This window comes from Musa acuminata, chromosome BXJ3-8 (assembly GCF_036884655.1).
Source record: "Musa acuminata AAA Group cultivar baxijiao chromosome BXJ3-8, Cavendish_Baxijiao_AAA, whole genome shotgun sequence".
Taxonomy (NCBI): domain Eukaryota; kingdom Viridiplantae; phylum Streptophyta; class Magnoliopsida; order Zingiberales; family Musaceae; genus Musa; species Musa acuminata.
The window spans coordinates 49,775,019-49,796,545 of NC_088356.1; the positions used below are offsets into that span (position 1 = coordinate 49,775,019).

At 38.8% G+C, this 21,527-nt stretch overlaps 3 protein-coding genes across 5 annotated transcripts; 2 read left to right on the forward strand and 1 right to left on the reverse strand.

Moving 5' to 3' along the window:
• The first annotated feature begins 1,240 nt into the window (after positions 1 to 1,240).
• On the forward strand, positions 1,241 to 2,254 carry LOC103995837 (FCS-Like Zinc finger 13). Its single transcript, XM_009416550.3, has 2 exons — positions 1,241 to 1,793; positions 1,941 to 2,254. Exons 1-2 carry the CDS (start codon positions 1,303 to 1,305, stop codon positions 2,098 to 2,100), a joined length of 651 nt encoding a protein of 216 aa, XP_009414825.2. The 5' UTR covers positions 1,241 to 1,302; the 3' UTR covers positions 2,101 to 2,254.
• Positions 2,255 to 3,414: 1,160 nt separating this feature from the next.
• On the forward strand, positions 3,415 to 7,273 carry LOC135644939 (uncharacterized). Its single transcript, XM_065162924.1, has 6 exons — positions 3,415 to 3,825; positions 3,916 to 4,023; positions 5,855 to 6,016; positions 6,083 to 6,254; positions 6,790 to 6,863; positions 6,968 to 7,273. Exons 1-6 carry the CDS (start codon positions 3,544 to 3,546, stop codon positions 7,046 to 7,048), a joined length of 879 nt encoding a protein of 292 aa, XP_065018996.1. The 5' UTR covers positions 3,415 to 3,543; the 3' UTR covers positions 7,049 to 7,273.
• A 1,492-nt stretch (positions 7,274 to 8,765) lies between these two features.
• Positions 8,766 to 21,304, reverse strand: LOC135645063 (uncharacterized). 3 transcript variants are annotated; one of them, XM_065163121.1, is made up of 13 exons: positions 20,829 to 21,303; positions 19,671 to 19,820; positions 19,352 to 19,564; positions 19,177 to 19,266; positions 18,143 to 18,259; positions 16,489 to 16,758; positions 16,124 to 16,280; positions 15,345 to 15,422; positions 14,188 to 14,288; positions 12,044 to 12,211; positions 11,325 to 11,399; positions 10,191 to 10,286; positions 8,766 to 9,370 (listed from the first exon to the last, which is right to left on the reverse strand). In XM_065163121.1, the coding sequence occupies exons 1-13, from the start codon at positions 21,237 to 21,239 to the stop codon at positions 9,032 to 9,034; spliced, it is 2,265 nt and encodes a 754-aa protein (XP_065019193.1). In that variant the 5' UTR covers positions 21,240 to 21,303; the 3' UTR covers positions 8,766 to 9,031. The 3 variants fall into 3 exon arrangements, 2 of the variants coding, with proteins under 2 accessions (XP_065019193.1, XP_065019194.1); XR_010498658.1 differs by having other exon boundaries at positions 9,329 to 9,370; positions 11,325 to 11,365; positions 20,829 to 21,304; XM_065163122.1 differs by lacking the exon at positions 8,766 to 9,370 and having other exon boundaries at positions 10,188 to 10,286; positions 11,325 to 11,365; positions 20,829 to 21,304.
• Positions 21,305 to 21,527: the final 223 nt, after the last annotated feature.

Here is a 21,527-nt window from a genome sequence, read left to right on the forward strand (position 1 = left end):
ACGGGGCTGTCTACTATTGTTTTTCTGCATCAGAATCGAATCACACACCGAGCCAACCTCAGTAATTCCACAGTTTCTGCATCAAATGAAATCTTGGTAACTCTAAAAAGATAAAAACGATCTATTATATGAGACTCAAATACCATCATAAATCCCAAAATAATATATGTGAAAAAGAACTTTCTATCGAATTGGTCATCGACCACACCCATGGGGAGGGGGACCCACAAAAGAAAAAGAACAGTAACGACGAAAAGAATGCCACACTGGGTCCCACAGGATGGAGAAGCGGCCAATCTCAAGAATACCTACCATCCCCACTCAACGCACTGACTCACTCATCTCCCTGTTCATTGGCCCACAACGTCGCTTTCAGTCTGCCCCACATGCCTCCGAGAGGGTCCACTCAGTTACGCACCCGGAAAGCAACCACTTTTTTATTCGAGTGCTGTCATGGGCCCCGGCCGCAACAGGGCTGGGCATCCCGTATAGTTGACTCAAACAGCGAGCCCCACGGTGTGGGGCCTGCACTCGGACCAATCGGAGGGGCTTCATCATGGTTTCGTCTCTGGGCGAGCCACGGGAGCCGGCCCCAGCCACGAACTGAAGGTGTGGAGGCGGGGCCAGGCCTCAACGTCGGGGGCCCCGCCGACAATGCTGGCACTTCGTCGTCTGGCGAAGCACGTTGGCCCACAGCGCTTCGCGCGGCACGAGACGTGGTACACGTGCGGCCCCAGCAGACCCACAGTTCTTGATCGGACGGTGGATTTGGAGGGGTTCCGAATCCACAGCCACGTGGCCGTCGCTCGACTCCGCCCTCCTCCCCACTTCGCCATCGTGGGCAACCGGCACGCGCCCCTCACTTCCCGGTTACCCGGTCTCCATCCGCGGAGGTGACTTCCCGTCTTTCTCCGACACCTCCGTCTGTCCCCCCGAAATCCATGTGAGTCTTTCGCAGGCTTGTTCTCTATATCCAATAACCTCAGGATCCCCAATCCTGACCGTCCAATCTCTTCATCCGACGGGCTCGATTCCTTTTGTTCGGAATCTCCTATATAATTAGTTTACGTGTAGCGGAGTTGCTCCCTTCGTCCAACCGCATATATTTCAGCGAGCAATGATTGCTCAATAATTCAATATTTTTCACCCATTAAAATAATAAAGAAATTAGTACTAAATAATTGAGTAGGTACTAAATCGGAGACGTTGATGCCTATAAAAAGCGAGCACAAATCCCCATTCTCAATCTCCTCCAAATTGCTCTCTGGGTGTGAATCTAGGGTTGGGCTAACTCCGGCCAAGATGGTGCATCAATCTCGGCCATTAATCCGGCGGCTACCGGACCCTATACTAACCGGTGATCGATCACGGCTGGCCGACGCCACCCCAACACAGGTGAACTCGCCGGAACGTAACTCCCAGTCGCCTAAAGTTTGGAGGAAGCTCGAGCCCGACGGTGTCGGACTAGCCATCGTGGCGGCCCTCGAGAGGACCCGCGGCGGGAGTCCCGCTAACGTGGTCGTTAGCACGGCCACGTCGCCGATCGCGATCACTCCGTCGAGGACTAGCCGGCGTAGAGGGTGTCCGGAGGTATCTGAACTGTGCTCCAGCGGTGGAAGTTGTGAAAAAGGGAAAGGCGGTGGAGATTTAGGAGAGCGGGTGATGGATTTCTATTGCGAGTCCCTGTCGCCGCCGACGCCCGGAGAATTTGGGGGGTTTCAGGTGGCTGATTTCCTTAGCCACTGCCACCTGTGTAGGAAGAGACTCCATGGAAAGGATATCTACATGTATAGGTAAATTACACATCTTTTAGTCTCAGATAATTGAAGAGATTGGGATCATCTACTTCTTTGGATGATCAAGAACCAATCTTTCTGTTCTGTGAAATTAGATGCATAGCATACGATGGTATGCTAACGGCGATGCAATCGTTGTTGCAGAGGAGAGAAGGCGTTCTGTAGCATGGAGTGCAGATACCAGCAGATCGTCAGTGACGAGTACCAGGAAAACTGTGGGTCAGAAGCCACGAGACCGACCGAGATATCGAGCTCGCCGTACTCCGGTGACCGGATCTTCTCTCCGGGCATCGTTGTGTCGTGAAGGTGGAATCAAATGAAGGCATCAGAGAGCTTGGAGCTGCAGGAAATCACACCATGTTTACACATGATGATATTAATTAGCATGAGAACAGTGTAATCTGTTGCGTAAGAGAAATTTTGATAGTTATGATCACAAACTAAATCCCAGTTTTTCCTCTTCGAAGGTTTGGGGTTTCTTGGCTCAAGAAATCCATGCTATTATCTTTCATCATGAAGAGCCAAAAAAGATGCATCGAGTTGGGATCACCATACAGAGATGGATGGTGGTTTAACGGAAATTATAGATTTGGTCAACCAGAACAGATATGTAAATTTGATCCAATTCTTCTACCATCTACCATATATTAAAGTTCCTGAGAAAGCTTTGAAGTCTATGCTGATACATGCAAGAAAAAGCTGCTCCTGAAAAATCAAGAAAGATGAGAGTTGGAGCTAAGCTAAGTTCAAAATATCATCTTTTGGGCCAATATTATTTGTATCTTAAAGTAAAAAAAAATACTTATATAACAATTTATGAAGATGAATTCTTATGGAAAATAGGCAAAAAGATTGTATGCTCAATGATTGAACTCATGCCCTTGGAAAGAATTTAATAGCAGGAACACAAAGAAGAGCAAGATGAGATGGTATCATCCACAGGATAGTTTTAGAATCCTCAGTTCAATCAGTCACTGAGGCTTTCTTGAGAATTTGGGATGTTTGAACCCTTCATATTTAAACCTAACTAAAAGCTCTCTCAGCTACAAATAAATAGCTTTCTTATTCACTAGTTTACACAATTTATCACTACTTTCCTTTGCACAGAACATACCAAATGTCCAAATTATCTGAAATATATTGATTGTATGCAATTGCAGTGATTTTTTTGGTTAATCAGAAAGAGAATAATGAAGAAATATTTTATTCATATTTTGTTACAACAAATACATTGAAAAAAGTTTATCGGGTCATAATAATTAAGATCAAAAGCTTTGTCATAATGGCACTTTGGTAAGCAGGGAAAGAGGAAGTGTTGGTCTGTATGAAATGACTATATCAAGCATCAACATCTGGAGATAAAAAGGAAGGAGAAAGGAGATTACTGAAACATAATGCTGGAAGCTGTTCTACCAAGTAGAAAAGCCGCCGGCGGGCCCCGCCACAACAACGAAGGGCCCGCTTAGGAATTATTGGAGGGTTTCCGTGGTGGCAGGTCGGGGATCGATGCCCAAATCCGAGCCACATGACCAGCTCGAACTGCCCACCCCGACCGCAAAACCGTTTGATCCACCGTTCGTTTACGGTTTCGTCTACCACCAATGGCGAATGCTTCAGTCGCACCATACCCTCATTATGCGCACATCGTTTCGTGAACCTCAGCGGCCACTCGAGACAGCGGCGGAAACGAACAGACTCGCTCACTCGGTCATTTCCTCAAACGTCTCTCGCTCTCTCTCTCCGCGCGATGTTGAGCTCGGCGGCCACTCGTCGCTTCCTCTCCGCCCTCGCGTCCCGCCACCGTGTCGCCACAGCGGCACCCTCCGCCCTCCGCTGCTTCTCCACCGACGCACCGCCCCTTCCCACCCCTCCCCCGGCCCCCTCCGAGGAGCAGCCGCGGCAGCAGAAAGAGACCTCGGAGGATGATGGCTCGGCCCGCCGGCAGAGGGCCGGATCCAGGACGACAGATGGCGCGGGGAAGTACGAGGAGGAGCAAGCTCGGGTCCTCCGCGCGGCCCTTCCTCACGTCGTATGCCTTCGATGCACTCAAGCTCGTGCTTCTTGACTGTGTGCTAAGATCTGCGTTTCTCGATCTCGCGTGACATTTGAGGTGTTGCAGATGAGGATGGGATGGAGCGAGTCCGCGATGATCGCTGGGGCGAGAGACGCGGGCGTGTCCCCGGCCATTGTCGGCTCGATTCCTCGTAAAGAAGCCGCACTTGTTGAGGTAAACAGACGCAGCTTTGTCGATTGGTCTGAGATCAATGCCTACCTCACCCTTTTCTGTTTGATACTTCTGAAATAGGCTATTCTTGTACATTCTTTCAAGTAATTAGAGCTGATTCGTGATTGTAGATGGCATTTGGTTTTGCCGTGCCTTATTTGTTTTAGAATGTTATGAAACTCCACTGAACCTTATGGATCAATTGCAAGTTTGAATTTCTGAATGGAAACTACATATCTGGGTTTCGGATTAGGTTGCAGAGTTTCTGGGACTGTAATTGGTAAAAACAAAATTGGGATTATTGTTCATAATTCTAGGTTGCCAGCTAGTTCTTGATCGATAAAATAGCCTCAATGCTTAGGTTATGCTTGCATAGAATTGACATTCATGTACACCTGTTTTCTTGTTCTTGAAGAGTTGGATAAGATCTAGATCAAGGCACTCCCTGTATACTGGCTGAGACAAATCAAAAGTTTGATGTAGCCATAGTTTAAAATTGTCGGCACTGGCACGTCATGCTCTAACATGTGGTTCTTCATGCCGATTCAATTATTGCCGAATGACTTTTCTGTCCGAGTAGTTTTTTTTTTTGGGTTTATTATAGTATTTAAATAAATGAGGAACAACCCTATTTGAGATCAACATGAGGAAATCTCATATTTAATTCGTAAATAAAGAAGTTCAGTCTTCCAATCTCAGTTGGAAATTTATTTTGTACCTAGGATTAGATGTATAGAATCTTATATGATATGTTTTAGAGTTTGAACTTTTTTTGTACTTATGTAAACATATCTCCGATGATTGGGGCATTCATTGCGTAGATTGAATTTTTATACTAACATTCCTTTTCAAGGAAGTCTATCCCAACATTCTTAGGCATAGAATTTTGGCAATATGATTATTACACAAAGTTTAAAATAAAATTACTTGAGTCAAGAATATTCGACTAATCATTATTAGCGACATGTTAAACAGGTTTTGTAGCTCTGGTGTAGAATGTCAGTTCATGTTGGCATTATCGTTCAATATATTACAGTTGACTTGCACTATGTTAATGGTGGTGAGTTGGCTTAATAAATGCTTATGCTCTCGTTTTCTTTTTCTCCAAATCACTTTTGAGGACAACGTCATTGATGCTGAAGATGCTTAGGTTCTAATTGATCTGATTTAACTCTTCAAAAGTTAATCATGCTTGACACTCATCATGAGAATGCAATATTCCGTATTGGTTAAATTTTAGTTCATCTGTTGATGGCTAGTTTTTTCCTCTGAAGCACCTTATCTTGGTATACTTCTCTTGTGGGAAGTGCTGGCAGGCCTTGTAGTCATCTAACAGCTTTTACTAGTTATCTTTTGCATGAAGCTTGTTTCTTTGAGTTTTAATAATATCTTTGTATTAATAAGTAATAGGTAGCAAGAACTTAAATCTAATTTTCTTTCATGTTCTTTGATTCTGAGCATATTTTGTTTGCAATTTCTACTGGTCTCAGCTAGCTTGTACTAGTATCCTTTGTGTCATTAACATCGTTTGAAGATTTTTGCATGGATATTACAACAGGAAGATATTGCAAAAGTCATTAAGATACCTCTAAGATTTTTCATGAAATGAGATTTGAGCATGAAACCCAACTATCACAGATAATAGTAAAGTTTGGTTCTCCCAGTTGAATCTTTATGTGCAAATTGTACTAAAATTTGACAGTATATTCTCTGCTTTAAGGAGATATTAACAACCATAGTTTCAGAAGTTTCTCTAGCTTATGCCCCTATCTTACCTGTATGGTATACCACATTGTTCTTAATCTTGTTCGTGTGCTCTTTTTCATCTCTTCAGTTTTTCATGGATGACTGCCTTCAAAAACTTATAGACAAAGTTGAGTCAGGAGATGAACTAAAAGATTTGATACTTAGTAATCGTCTCGGAAAGCTTATTCGCATCCGGTTGAAGATGCAAACACCTTATATATCAAAATGGCCACAAGCGCTAAGTATCCAGGTGCAAGTTTGTGTTTCTATTGACCAAGTTATCAGTGTATGAGCTCATTACCTTAGTTTTTGTCAGGCACAACCAGCAAACCTCCCAACCAGTTTTAAGCAACGGGCTGAACTGGTTGATGAGATATGGCATGCGGCTGGAGATTCAGGTTCTGACATAGATTGGTATGTGAAGCGAACAGTACTTGGGGGTATATACTCAACAACTGAAGTGTATATGGTGACTGATCATTCTCTAGGTTCAGTTCTTTCACTCGTTAAATTTCTCATGTTTTTTGTTCTAAATTTATTCATAATCATTTCTGACTGAACAACTTCCTCCGGATAAAGAACTATTTAAAAAATGATTAGACTTTTTTTCCATAAAGCAAAGTAATCACATCATATGGTGAAACTAATTCCCTGTCTCACAAAGGAATAATTTAACTCTGGTGCGAAGGTCGACCCTCAACAAGATAGTGTTAAGGTCATTGCACTGATCTTTTTTCCATTTGAATAGTTGATTCAATTGACGCTCAACCATCTCTTTGCATATTTCAATCTATGCATGCTTTTGGTCATTGAGGTTCACAAAGTGTTGACTTGGGTGCTCTTTGGATTATCGTTTGCTGTGAGGTTTTCTTTGGCCTCTCCCATAGTTGTTCCTTCCTCTCATGTCTCTTCCTGCTAATGCCACTTGATTAACAGCTGAAGATACTCAACATGTTTTTGTCTGCATGCTATATTGTTACTTTTCATCTCCAACAAAGCTAGGCATGTTTTATTGTTCTGCAGAGTTTCAAGACACATGGAGGTTTTTAGACCGCTGTATAAAGGATGCTTTCGACTTTCAGAAAACTGTTCAAGAGGTATTACAGTATTAGCCTTCCATCTTTCCACCTATAGCTTCAAGTTTATTTGTCACATTAGAAGTTGACCACAGCATTCACGTTGAGCTGGTTTGCTTCTGTAGGCGGCATACCTAGCAGAGGCAGTCGGGGCAGGGATGGGTAACACAATGCAGGGATTCGTGAAGAGGATTTTACAGCGATGAAAATTTTGGATCATAGAACTCTATAGATCTGTGTTACTAAAATTACATTAGTTGCTTTGTGTTTGTTTCTTTGGCTAGAAAATATGTTGGACACTGTCCTGTGTTTAGTTGCTTAATAATATCAATTGAACCGATGGGAGCTCTGTAAAACTCCTTTCTTTCTTTTGAGGAAAGGATCTTAGAACAACTTGAATACAATGTATATAATATTAAGATGGTTCTGAAGTTTGTAAGATGGGAAAAAATGATGAGCTGATTTCCGTTTGGCCACTTCAATGGCTAATGGGAAGGGAAAGAGTTGGCCCCATCTGGTGATATCTTTGTGATGAAAAATAATAACTCGAGTTTAGACGGAGTATGGCTTAGGGAAGGGTTATTATGACCATAGTGTTAAATCCTAATTGTGAGGACTATGGTTTCTACTTCCTTATGGATGATATGGCAGACCGGAAGTGATGTTTCATTTCATGGGGCTAAGTGTACCTATGGTATCTTGTATCCAGTTGTTGAAAATGATATTATTTGCATGAATTCCAAAGTTTTAGGTGACATCCTGAACAAACGTGAACTTGCTCCTCCTCCTCCGAGTTTGCAAAAAATAGTTGACATAATTTACCTTTTAAGTTCTTTGTTAGATTTTTCAAGTTTATATTTATTTATATATATGTATAATGATAAATTCTTAATTTTTTTTAACTTTTTTTGTCTTTTCTCACATAGTGCTCTTTTGTTGGTTTATTCTTGCAGAGTGCTCTTTATTATTATTTTTTAAGATGAAATTATATTTGGTCTTTGTCCTGTTGCATTGCATTGTATTGTGGGCCACCTTTAACATTGGGAGACCCTTGTTGTATTCACCTTGTCACGAGACCTGTGTCACCGTCACCTCCTCTCACCTTGAGGGTGTTAGCAAGCTCATATGACTACGGTTTTCTCCTTACATTGTATTGCTCTTGGGTCCCTAGCTTATGCTAGAGCTAGCCTCAATCGATAGTGCTCTGACTCGATATTATAACATGTTCGACATCACATTCACGAATTTGGTCCATTTGACGAAGCAACCCTTGTGCCCACAACCCTCCCCCACCCCTGTGATAGGCCTCACAGTAGGACTAAGGAATGTTAGAGTTGATTGACTTCTAGTCGATGAGGACATTAGAGTTGATTGACTTCTAGTCGATGAGGATATCGGAGGCTTCTCGTTTAAGGACTATGGATGTCACTTAATGAACGAAGGAAGGAGGAGGAGGGCTTCGAACGGTGATAGAAGTGGGAAAAGAGATTCTAATGATAAAAAAGGATGGGGAAGGAACTTTTATCGCCTATATGAGGTCTCGCTAATGATGGATCATAACAAAAAGATTGAAGTCATGATGATCGAAGGAGTGAGAGTGGCGTTGACAAGTCACAAAAGTAATTTTATCTTTTAAATTAGAGGCGCTCTGCCAAAATAAACCAAAAAGGAGAATTATGTGAAAAAAAAAGCGAACTTTAAGAAATTTACCATATATATATATATATATATATATATATATATATATATATATATATATATATATATATATATATATATATATATATATATGTATATATAGTATCTTGATCTCTCAAATTGTAAAAAAGTAACCTTACCATTGTATTAAGATGTGTAAATAGTAGCATTGATAATTGATAACTTTTAAGAGAGAGAACCATCCCTCTCTTAAGCCAAAGGTGATGGATGTAATCTTTTCAAATATTTAATATAGCTTTCGACAAAAAATAAAAAGAGAAAAAACATCTTCAAATACAAAGAATCGTTATCGTCATTTCCTCGTGTCTTAAGTCAATTGCTATATATCAACATACAAGCATGAATACAAGGCATTATACAACTCATCCTGGAACTAATGTTCTTGTAACCGGCAACATAAATCAAACCATAAACATATGCATGAAGTAAATAACAAAATATACAACAATGGCATGGCCAGAGAAATCTAACTATTCGGAGCCATCACAGCATAACTCGGTGCAGCACTCTGAGCAGGCAAGGCATGAAAGAGCTGTGCAGAGCTGTGTCATTGCAATCACAAGCTGATCGTTCACCTTAGAACATGTTTTTATGAAGCACGGGCAGCAGCAGCAGTAGGCTATCCCGTTGCAGCAGCCAACAGCCTTGTTGTAGACGTCGAAGGTCTCAGGTTCCTTGAGCCCTCCAAATCCAGTAGGATGGTTTTCCGTGGTTGCAATTATATCTCCAAATCCAATGGCTGTTCTGCGTACCAAAACTGATAAGTTTTCTTTTGGATTGGCATGCTTCCGAGAATCTTTTTTCTTAACCTGTTACAGCCATGCAACATCTATCAGATAATTTGGACATTACAGTGCTGAGATCCTATGCCAGTTTTAGGTTAAGGCAAACAATAATAGTATGATGTTTGAAAACTTTATTTTATGTTGTATCTGATCTACTTAGAACTCATTTCAATCGGAAACACTACTGACGAACCTACCATTGCATTCAAAAGTCACAGAGAATTGAGTAGACACTCTCTTTTACATAGGAATTTGGAACATATATAATAACAAAAACTTGAAATTGTAAGTCTCAAAATGCGATGGTTTAGTGTTGAGACCTGTAAAACGATCAAGGTTTATCATAACAGAGGTTTCTTTCTGGATTTCTTGGCTATTGATGATGCAACCTTATATTGGGAGATTTGAGTCAACTTATATAAAATGATCATGATATCTTAAATACATGAATCTGACTCCACAAACTTTTCATCATCAGAAACTGTTTGATGTTCAGAAATCCCAGAAAACAAATACTCTTACAGTGGCAGTAATGACCAACTGAAGGATCACAAGTATGCATGTTAAAGCCTTACCATATTAGTCGAGAAATGAAGCAGATATTTCTTTGCAATTAAAAGTCATTTCCATGCTTATTTAGCTTACTGGGCAGGCATACCAATGCACCAGTTTATAAAGAACATAAATTCAGCCAAAGCAAACTTAATCTCCAGAATAATGTCCAACTCTAGTTAATATTCAAGGAAGTTGGATTGAAATTTTTTAGTATCAGATCACCTACTATTATTAGACAGGTGAATACCTGCCTTGCATGTGGTAAAATATGCTAGCACAGCTGCAGTACCTGTTTTATTGCCTCCTGCTTTCCAGTGTCAGTTTGAAGGAAGACCATACACGTATACTCTGAGGGGATGCTACTCTGTATGCTTAATTTAGTCACCTATATAATGAAAGAGAAAATAAAACACAAAGTATACATGGCCATGACATTGCTATTTATGAGCAGATGTAATACCAAATTTTATGACAGCCAATTACAGAAAAGACTACTTGACTACGTTGAAGAAATCATCTTATTTTCATTTTTCAAATATAAACTAGAATTTTAAAGATTTCAGCATATTGTTCAGCATATTTAAACACTTCCAATTTAATATATGACAAAAAACAAAGGAATTTCGGCATAGGAAAAAACGATTGACATGAACCTGCATATCTCCATATCTAAAGCAAGATATGCATTTGTCAGTGCGTTGTAGTCTAAAATTGATGACATTGGAAGAAAGCCATTCCACATGAGGTCGTAGGGTCATGCATGATTTTGTTGAAGCAGCTTGCTAGTTAAATCAATTAAAAATAACATTTTCTATGCAATGGTCTTTCTTAAGGAATTGTAAAGTCGTTCGAGTGAAATTCTTATCTATTATGTGAATTATTCATTGCATTTCCTAGAATTTAGCCACGAGATTTCAACTATTTTAGGTCACTGCATTGGTAATTTCCCACCACTGAGATCCACAAAAGAAAACATTATGGTCAGTTTTAATTTCCCACCACTGTTTTCTTTGTAATGCATACTTCCCTCAAATAGTGAATCTATTGATTCATACATTACATTAAACAAGGAAAAAACATCCAACATAAATGCAGGTCTATTTTTCTTTTAAGAATTTAGGGCAGGTTTGCCTCTGCCGCAAGATATGCAACATATCCAAAATAAGACTAGTTAGCAGCACATGCCATACACGTGGGTAGATGTTACTGGAGATGAGGATAATGATGACCTATATGGAAAAGTGAATCTGACATGCATTCTGGTCAAAGCATATACAAGTACAGAATCAAATATATTGAAAACTCTATCTGAAAGAACAGAATACTACTAAATTGTAGTTATGCACTTTAGAACTTCTAAATTGATCCATGCATACAGTAATTGACTGTTGCAGATGACATACTAAGTGTGGTAACAACAAACCTTTTCCTGAAGTAGTTTGCTTTCAGAAAACCATGCCTGAGCTGTAAGAAGATCAATATGTTGCTTAGAAAAAGCCTGTAAAAAGAATCATTTAAGGAAAGAATATCATTCAGATCTGCAATACCAATAATCTGTGGCCTGCATACACAGCTAATCTCAATTTGAATATAAAGTCAAATACACGAGCATAAATATATCTAGGCAGTTCTAATAATAGTGAAGTTGACAGTCATAATAATTTGAACTTATGGATTCTGATTGATAAGGGTCCAAATCTTGGTCCAACATCTATCTAGTAATCTACTGGACCGGCATAATACGTCACCTGGTATCACCCAAAAAACTAATATTGACTGGTTCTTGACCATTTGGTCTGAGACTGGTGCTAATCATCAATGCATAATATGTTATCAGAACAAGAGTTTATTGATATTGCACTGAAATTGCTGGTGTCATGCCATCCCATGCTGGCCGGGATCAATATGTGTGAAACCATTATCACATGTTATTGTGGGTAGGTGCAGGCACTGAATACATTGGCATGCTTCATTGGCTCATGACCAGCATGGGCATCATGCAGTACCACACCAACAAGGTACCATATGGTGGCAAAGACCCCATGGACATGTATGGCATACTTAATCTTTGATAACAAATTGACATGAGGTAAGATGTCTAACAGAAATTAAAAGCATTTAGATCAAACATAAGCATCTTACTTTCTCAAGAGGAAAATCTTTTGTATGTTGCACCTTCAAGTCAATAATAATGTCACTCATGTCAGCCAAGATTCCCTTAGCTTTAAGAGTCTCCGGAAACTTTCCACGACATCTGCCTGATATGATCAATGGACATCGCATTAGGTCTGGAATATGAGTAGGGTATACCTGCGAGGAAAGCAAACAAGTTTTAAGGTGATTATATGCCTAAGAAAACACGCAAGTAAATCATAAATTGCTTGATAATGAGATAAAATCTAGACAGAGAATGATAACGCAAAATAATTCTAGATGTATCAAATACCACCCAGATTGTGTAAATGGCATGTTTCACCATGATTGACATTATAGAATGAAGTTTAAATCAGACCTTCTGTTGGTCCAAACAACTGACCTGTTTGCAAAGTCGTTTTTGATGCTCACAATTTTTAAAATCAATACTTATGGTAGAGGATTACATAAGTAGTCCCCACGGCACAAGAATATTACTCCACAAGACAACTCGATCAAATTTCAAGAGTCATAAAACAAAAGAGAACCTTAATAATTAAGGTCAGCAATGAAGGATATGGTATCACATTGCACATGACCATCATCAAATTATATTAGCCAACCTTTCTACTTTGGCAGTGATGTAAGTTTCCACCTTCAACAAGCTAGAACTATCTGATAGTTTGGATTTAGTGAAGTATCTACATGTTTCACTAGTTAAACATGTTGTGAAAGGATGCTAATAGAAAGCAGTCAAAAGTAACAATGTTTTCCAAGCAATGGGACTTTGTGATGAAGAGGATACTGCATTTATTCTCGAGTAAAGCATGGACCATCCAAGACTCAATTAGATTTTAAAAACCAGAAAGGCAAACCTTTGAGTTGTATTTTGTCAATTTAATTTGACAAGGAAAAAAGTCATGATTACCTCAAGTTGCATGCATAAATAATAAAAGAAAATATGGTCTAAAGCAAGGTTAAAAAAAAGGGCAGACCGATATCTATTGGACCCAAGGATTGACTTTTTGCTCGGACCGATACGTACAGGTCTGAGCATGAACCGGTACATGGACCATCCCTAGTTTGGTCTGCCCATGCAAATAGGAAATCATTGTCTGTGTGATAACCCTAATCTTCTTGTGCACATTGCATACTGTCGCCATGCAACACCTTTGTCGTGCACAACCGCACACCTTCGTAGTGCACATCACCACACACCTCCGCTATGTGCAGTTGCCTATGCCTCCGCCACAACCTCGCCACACACCTCTGCCTTGCACAGCTGCCTATGAGAACTCCTCTTCCTCCTCCTCCCTCTTCCTTTCTCATCCTTCTTCCTCCTTCCTCCTCTTCCTCTACCATCTCCTTTCCTTCTTCCTCTTCCTCCATCCCTTCCTCTTCTTCTCCCTTTTCTTCCTCTCTGAAACACTAATACATACTAGCATATTGACGCATAGTACACCAGTGCTAACCAGCATGTACTACTCTGACCAGATCAGCAAAATGGGTCTGGTACCCAAAACGAAGATCCTTGATTGGACCAGTATACCACTCCCACGAGGTTGTGGGCTGCAGACCAAGTTTTTTATAGTTTTTTAATCTGAATAGCTGAAATAATCTCTCTGTCTCCTTCTCTCAGCTGCAATGATGCTTTCTCTCTCATCTCTTGACAGTTTTCCCTTCAAGGAAGCTACTGTTAACTGGAATCCTTTCTCTCTCTATTTCCTTCCCTCAGCTGCAATGTTGCAACCTCCATGTCTGCTATAACTATTGCCTCCTCACATTGTCACTGCCACTGCTTCCTTATATGACATGCATAGCCATATCTCCCTCTTCCTCCTCCTTCAGTTCCTTCTTTCCTTCTCCTTCTCAGCCTCTTTCTCTTTGTTCCATACCAACCCATTTGAGGGTGTCCTGTGTCAACACACCTCACACACTGAGATCTATGCTGGTCCGATTGTGATTGGTACAAGTCTTGGACTGGTATTGGGGACCTTGATCTAGAGCACAAAAGAATCACAATGAAGGGGAAAGTGGCATTTTGTGGTAAACTGATCTGGTGGATGAATTGATTACAGCATTAACCTCATGTTACCAGTTAAGGTTGACATTGCAGCTGCAGGAGGCTAGGAGCTCACAGTTCCAGAACATACCTCTACTTCATCAAGATCATTGAAGATGTCAATAGTGATATTTGCAAGCATAGTGGACAAAGCCCTATGAAACCATCTTGCCATATGCTTTTCAATCAGATCTACATAGAAAACGTAAGGTGCAATTAGCTTGACATAAAAAAGGGTCAATGAAACTATTTGAACTGATGTCACCAGAGAACTTAACTAAATATACAATCATAATGCCATTAGAAAACTAAGCCCTGAAACCTGACACAAATACATGTTCTCATCCAGACAGAGAGTGAAAACTTGTTACCATGATAAGTTGCTTCTTTGCAACCTGGGAGATTAAGTTTCCAGTCATGGAAACAAGGTAAGACTGCATGTTTACCCTCACCAAACCCTGGCATGATGAGCATCTTGTACATTGGGCTGAACTCGTTTTTCTTAAACACCACAGGTATAAAATAAGTAGAGGCTACTATAGACATAATGAATCATGCATTTTCTATGTCATGTGTCTAACTTAGCTGTACAGCTGTACAAACTGTGGTCAAAACTTAGGGGCCATTTGGACAGTTGACTCTCAGAAACATTGTAGGAGATCATGCAAGTTCACAAGCCATCTTAAAATGCACTTTTTTTTCAAATGAACAGACTTATATGGAGGTCTTCTTTGTTCTATCACTGAGGCACTGACCATAGAAACATTCATTCAACCATTTACCATATCATTAGGTCTATCAAATACAGGTCCAGCAAATAAGTGCAACCATCTCTAGTAAGTATAGGGCTTGCTACAAACCAGATGCATCCTACTTTATAATTCAAACTTCAAATTCCAAGCACTAGTATAGGAAAATGACTATTTAAAATTTTAAATCACAGTTCATGCCTCTGTTCCAGATCTCTTGCACCTATAATGAAGAATCATTACTTCCTCAGTAACATTATCATCTACCAAGTTGTACATGCACAAATGACATCTAAATGGCTACCCTAGGTTTATCCTCTGAGTCCCGCACACTCTCCTAGCCTTATGAAACATCCAAATCAACATTGAATAGATTTCTCATACATGACAAACCTTAAAAATCATAAATAGAATATTAAAGAAGTGCTTACGTATGTAACAATTAATTTTCACAGAAGGATGCCTGAAGATCTTTAACATATTAAAAATTGCAACTGACCTGCACCATATGCAGCATCATACTGACCCCTCCCAATTGATGCCAACATTTTCAAGAAGTAATGATTGCAATAAGAACCTAATATAAGTTTTCAGTGTGACAAGAAAATAAAAGAGTCTAAGTTAGTACAGAGCAAATACTTGATGCATCCATAATCAGTGATTAAAATAAACAATAGAATAATTATGCAACACACTATTAGTTGATGGAGATTGACAATTCAATCAAGGTATAACAAGCATAAGCTAGTGCACAGGGAAAAAGAAGCATAGAAACCATGTATCACTATCTACCAAAAGGCAAGGATACAGTGGTAAAATTTTAAAAGTAGGTCTGAAAGATCCATTTGAATAAATTGGTGACATTTTAGCTTTAGAAACAAAATACAAAGGCGCTAGTTCGAATGATCACTTCTGAATATATTTGATCGAAGTGGACTTTATGATTCTTAGTAACATATAATAGTTGTAGTAATGGAAGCAATAGAGAAACAAGAGCAGCCACAAAATTTGTTTATAAGAAAATGAGAAGATTTGCAGCTACATTTGCAGTTAATCTGAAACTTAGATGTTTCTTTTCATCCATTTGAATAAAGTACATAAAATGCAAGTTGCCACACAATAGAAACAGAGAAAACCCATCTAAAAGATATGCCCCCTAGAACACTTCGATGATCCAAAGCGACAAGGAACTTGCATGAAACACAAAGGAACAGCTATTGGAATTACATAGAAACATTTAACTTAGAGATGAATATTCAGGTTTTCTAGAACCATTACCTATGCCAAAAGTAGAAATTCGAGGAGACATGTGTCCCTTATTTGCCAGATGTGTTCTAATAGTATGACAGATGTTGCGTTCATCTTCAACAGCTCCATCAGTTATGAGAAAAATTTGTGGAATGGAATTTTGTGCACTTGATAACAAACCAATTGCCTATAAGAATACAACGAGAAAGAGAACAATCATTACACAGAATTTGAATGCAGTGTTAATAAAAATGAAATAAATAAGAAACAAAAAGAAATAGAAATTTTAATGTAGACATCAGAACAAATTAAATTCATCCTGTGGCTGTAGACAAGAAACCAACAGGTTACAAACATGTAGCTATATATCAAACTTGTTATGGTCAAGAATTTACCTCATTTAATGGATGCATAATGTCTGTCCCACCCTCTGCAACAAAATTTTTGTTCATCCATTGAATAGCATTTTCTACCACAACTTCAGTTGCAGGCTCCAAACAGGATGAGAATGAGTGCAACTCATCATTGAAAGCTATTATATCAAAATAGTCTCCTGGTCTGAGCTCCAAGATGGATGTAGTTAATGCACTCTTAACATTCTCAATAGGCTTTCCTTGCATGCTTCCACTTATATCCACAACAAAAACAACTTCATTTTTGAAGGCCTATTGCATAAACTAAGTTAATTTTCAGAGTTAGGACAGTAACTTGGTTGAACATATTCACATAAAAGGAAAAACCTGGCGTACAATATCTACATGCATTTTGAATTCACAAGTGGACTCTTATCATGTATAGGTACCATATAGTATGCACCTACCTTTAGTGTATCAAAATGCTTAGATCATTTAAGTTGCAACAAAAATTCCTTTGGAAGCAAGGAAATATTTGAATTAGGGTACCAGAAAGAAATAAATGGGCATAATGTATAAGAACCAGGGATTTTGAAGATAATAATATAAAGATAATGAAAAAATGTTGAAGGAAGAACCAACTTTTAAAAGTTTAACAAGCTCAGTGAGTCTGATTGTATACTAAATGTTCTAGATAAATTACTTTCTAAGCTAAGAACCATGGATATGGATATAGGATACACATGTGACATAATATAAACACAGGGATACAGCTAGGATGTACATGGATAAGGTGATTAAAATAATATTTTATATATTTTAGATGTCCAGCATATAAAAAACATATGTATAAAAATTATTCAAGTATTTATAGAAAATTATTTATGTCAATATACATACTAATCCCTAAGCATCTCCGCATAAGGAAATTATTAATAACTGGTTATATTATTAACAAATTTCATCAACTCTATGTCTATACATGGAAAATTTTGAGACCAATGCCTGATTCCTCAACCTGCATGCTTTCTTTAAGACACCAAACACATGCTGACTCTCAATTCATGAAATGCAGCTTTAACAATTGCCAGGAACTATACAATCTAAATGGCAGGAAAAGATGCAAGAAACCAACACTAAATAATTCAGAATGAAGGCTTGTTTAAAGTTATAGTTTCACTAATTACCAAGTAGACATCAGGTCTTTGAGAGGAATTGGGTGACCGCTTTAGATAAAGTGATTGTAGGCTGACAGCCAAGAAAGATATTTATTCTCCAACAGAACCTTCTTGGTTCAGTGTCCACTATGGTCAATACAAAATTTGATATTTGATTAAAAAAAATTAAGCAATAGTGATAACACCATCAAGAAGACAAGCATTTTTTAAAGTTCTGACCCAATCAGAACAGTGAGATAACATTTGTAATGGAGAACTTACTTGAAGTACTTGGCTTGGCTTTTTCAGTTACAGATATCTATCACCTTTGTCTTGCTTCAAAATAGCTAGCCTAGTTACAGGATATATTAAATGTTGTTATGCATATGTTAATAAAGAACTTTTGCTTTAAAATCTTGCAGTGCACTTATTCAAAACCTAAAATGGCATGCAAGGTTGCAAGCACAAGGAAAAATCTATTTCTTAAGTTGAGGATAAAAGAGTGTTGCTAAAGATGTGCAGAAGAGACATCGGTAGACCTTTCTTTTCTGGTTACTTCCTGGAAAAAGATACAGACTGAATATATCTCTCCGGTCACCATCATATGCTGTTGGGGATTTTAGGAGTATACCACCAAACAAATCGTTCGAGGAGACCTGTTTGAATATAGAAGTGACAAGAAATGAAATACTCATAACTAAACAGAAAAACTGTTGTTTTATTACGTAAGAATTAAAATAAAATTACAAATAACTGCTACAGAACCTTCAGGAGTCTTATTTATATTAACCTCAGCATAGTGCTTGATCACCAAAGCCATAGCTATGTACATCCTTCTTATGCTGGATAAAATCCATGTATTGAAAAAGAGTAAGCTTATAGGTGTTACGTTCATATGTGTTATGTTACCTCTAGCAAATTTTGCATGTAAAATGGTACACATGTCGATTTGTATATCCTCCTTTTCATTTGTCATATATGTATACAGTTTAAACATCTTAAATCTTCCAGTAACTTGGGTAAGGATTCCTACTACTATCATTTAAGTACCTTTTGCTCAGTTGTTTACTCATTGGTTCTTCCATATAAAATTGTCATTTTTTCATTACACCCATAAAATCCCTCAAGAACTAAGATCATAATCTAACTATTAGTTTTTGTAAAGAAAAAACTACAATACATTCAGTAGACAATAGACAATAAGTTACATGAATGTGCAAATATATACAGCAACGTCACTAAAAAATATTGGAAAATGAATTTTGCAAGCAAATCTACATATCCAGGAGAGAATACTCCAGATCTAACTATTCTACCATTAAAAAAGCCATAAGTTTAAATACCAGAAGGAGCGATTTTCAAATTTTACTTGGCACGCAGTCATGCATTTTGTGTCATTTTGTGTTGTTTTTGGCAAAGAAACACCTATAAGTAGAAAAACTTGTGGAAGCAAAGACTTCATTTGGTTCATAACTCAATCATTAGCTTGTAATCATAAGCTAGAAGATGCATAGCTCATTAGAAAAATGATCAAATTTAAATAAAATGAAAACTCCAGGAAAATAGTACTTACACTAAACGAAAATTCAAGATCTTGGTTTGACCAACCCTCAACGAGTGCCTCGTACAGAAAGTTCAACTTCCCCACTTCACGACTTCTTTCCTGAAAAAGGAAAGAGAGCATGCCTTTAACAGAGCTATTTATTTTCATGTCCTCTGCATGTTACTAACATATGACATATTTTCACCTTCAAAGGACGACTTGATTTCTGCAACACAACCTCCTTTCCGGTACCACTATTCACATTTAGTTGAATCTTCTCCTTTTTTGTTACAATTTTCGCCAATGGAGTGACATATTCTGGAAAATTAAAAGGTATGGTAACAAAGAACTGATCATCTTTATAGATTAACTTTTGAGACCATCTCACTCTAATGGAAATGTCTGAGCCTCCATTAACCTTCAAAAAGGAAATAATATAGATGTTGATCACACATGGAATTGACAATATCCTTTTAGAAGAGAATAGATGATCAGTGAGAGACCAAAATGCATGAGTCAATCACCTGGGGGATTGTTAAAGAAAGCAGTTGTGGTTTCAGGAAGCCACCACCTTCACTTTTAGCAGTGTTCTCTATGTTGTGATCTTCTAGCTCAATCACCTGGGTAGTGTATGATCTTCCATCGACTTCAACCTCAACGCCTAGAACTGAGTCCTAGTGGCCAAAAGACACTTAGCTTGAGAAGAAAGAAAAAGCTAGCAAAATATTGGCAATAAAAAAGCCAGTCAATAAAAGAAGGCATGAATTTCACGGGAAACTATGAAAAGTTTGTAGAAAATTATCTGCATAGGAATGTGCCTAAACAATCAATAATTTAATTTCTACAAGAGAGAGTATTCATTTATTCTATTTATTACCAAGTGATTTACATGCCTTTAATGTTTAATATGGAAACAAAAACCTTTGGTAAAGAAAATATTGAACAATAACTATCACCTAGGATAACTTAGAGGACCATCTTTTTCAGCCAAATTTTGATATTTGTAGTTTACTTAATCCTGTAAGATCAGTATAAACCACCTAATTATTTTAGGATAAAATAATTTCACGAAGACAAACCTCCAACAGAAACCACGAGAATCATAACATTCGCCAGTCACCTTTGATCTTAGTAAAGCATCTAACAAAGATTTGTGACCACACAATACATGTATTAATGATTGTCTCAACTTGTTCTTAGTTCCCTGAAGGATTGCATTGCCAATTTCGAGAATATAAGAAGCAAAATTATCAGTATTTTTTTTTCTTGCTTTTCTTTTTGCTCATTGTGTTTATGGTACCACAAAAGCTTGATGCCGAGCTAGATGTCATCGTCAACTTATCACCAACCCATCAACTTGTCTTCCCATTTGGCAGCATTCAGCTCAATTCTCTAATTAAGCCACACGTGTCAATTTAATCAAAACGCTAATCTTCATCAACCGAATTGTTGATCGAAAGGATTCATATTTCTGATCGAGCTTGGCCGAACGACAAACAAACATAGCTCGAGATCGGAGTTATTGCAGGCAATTTTGTACGTAAGCAATAACTCATCATTTACAAAATATATATCCTCGTTCTAACATAAAGTGCAATGAAGACCAAATAAAACCTTTGTATTTGGCGACAGCTTCGATGGAATCACCAATCGCCGGATAAATCAAAGCCAAATTTCCTTACCTGCTCGCCCATTGGGACCACCAGACGGCAGTCACAACTCCGGGTCCGCATCACGCAGTGGACCCGCCACCGGCCGCGGACGGCGACGAAGGCCGAATCGAGGATGCAGTCCACCTCCACCCCAATATCGGTCATATGAAGCGGGATCAGCGCCGGCGGGTCGCACCGCCCGTGCACGTGCGGCTGGTAGCTGGGAATGTCCGGGTTGTCTACGATAGCCGGATCAGCGATCACCGCATACACCATGGGCGCCGCCGGTAGAAAGGGCGACTCCGGCGACCGCTCCATTCCCGCGGCCGGCCGCGGCGCCGGTACCGGCGGGGCGAACCGCTGGTCCTTCCCGGCATAGACCCGCTTCGCTAGCTTCAGCCCGTCTTCGACGGCCTTCGCGAAAGCCTCGTCGTCGGCCATGGTCCGCCCGATTCAAGACGGTCCAGATCCCACGAAGAGCTCGCGTCGAAGCCTCAAAAGCGTGCGGTGAAACAGAAACAATAAATAAGGCCAAGAAAGGAGATGGAACGGAAATCGCGCCCAACTAAAACAATGACTACATGATTATTAATTAATTAATTATATATATATATATACATATATATATATATATGTATATACATACATATATATATATACATTCGTATTCCTCCCTCTAAATTTATATTTCTGTAAAATTAAAAATTTACATATATGTTGATTTGATAT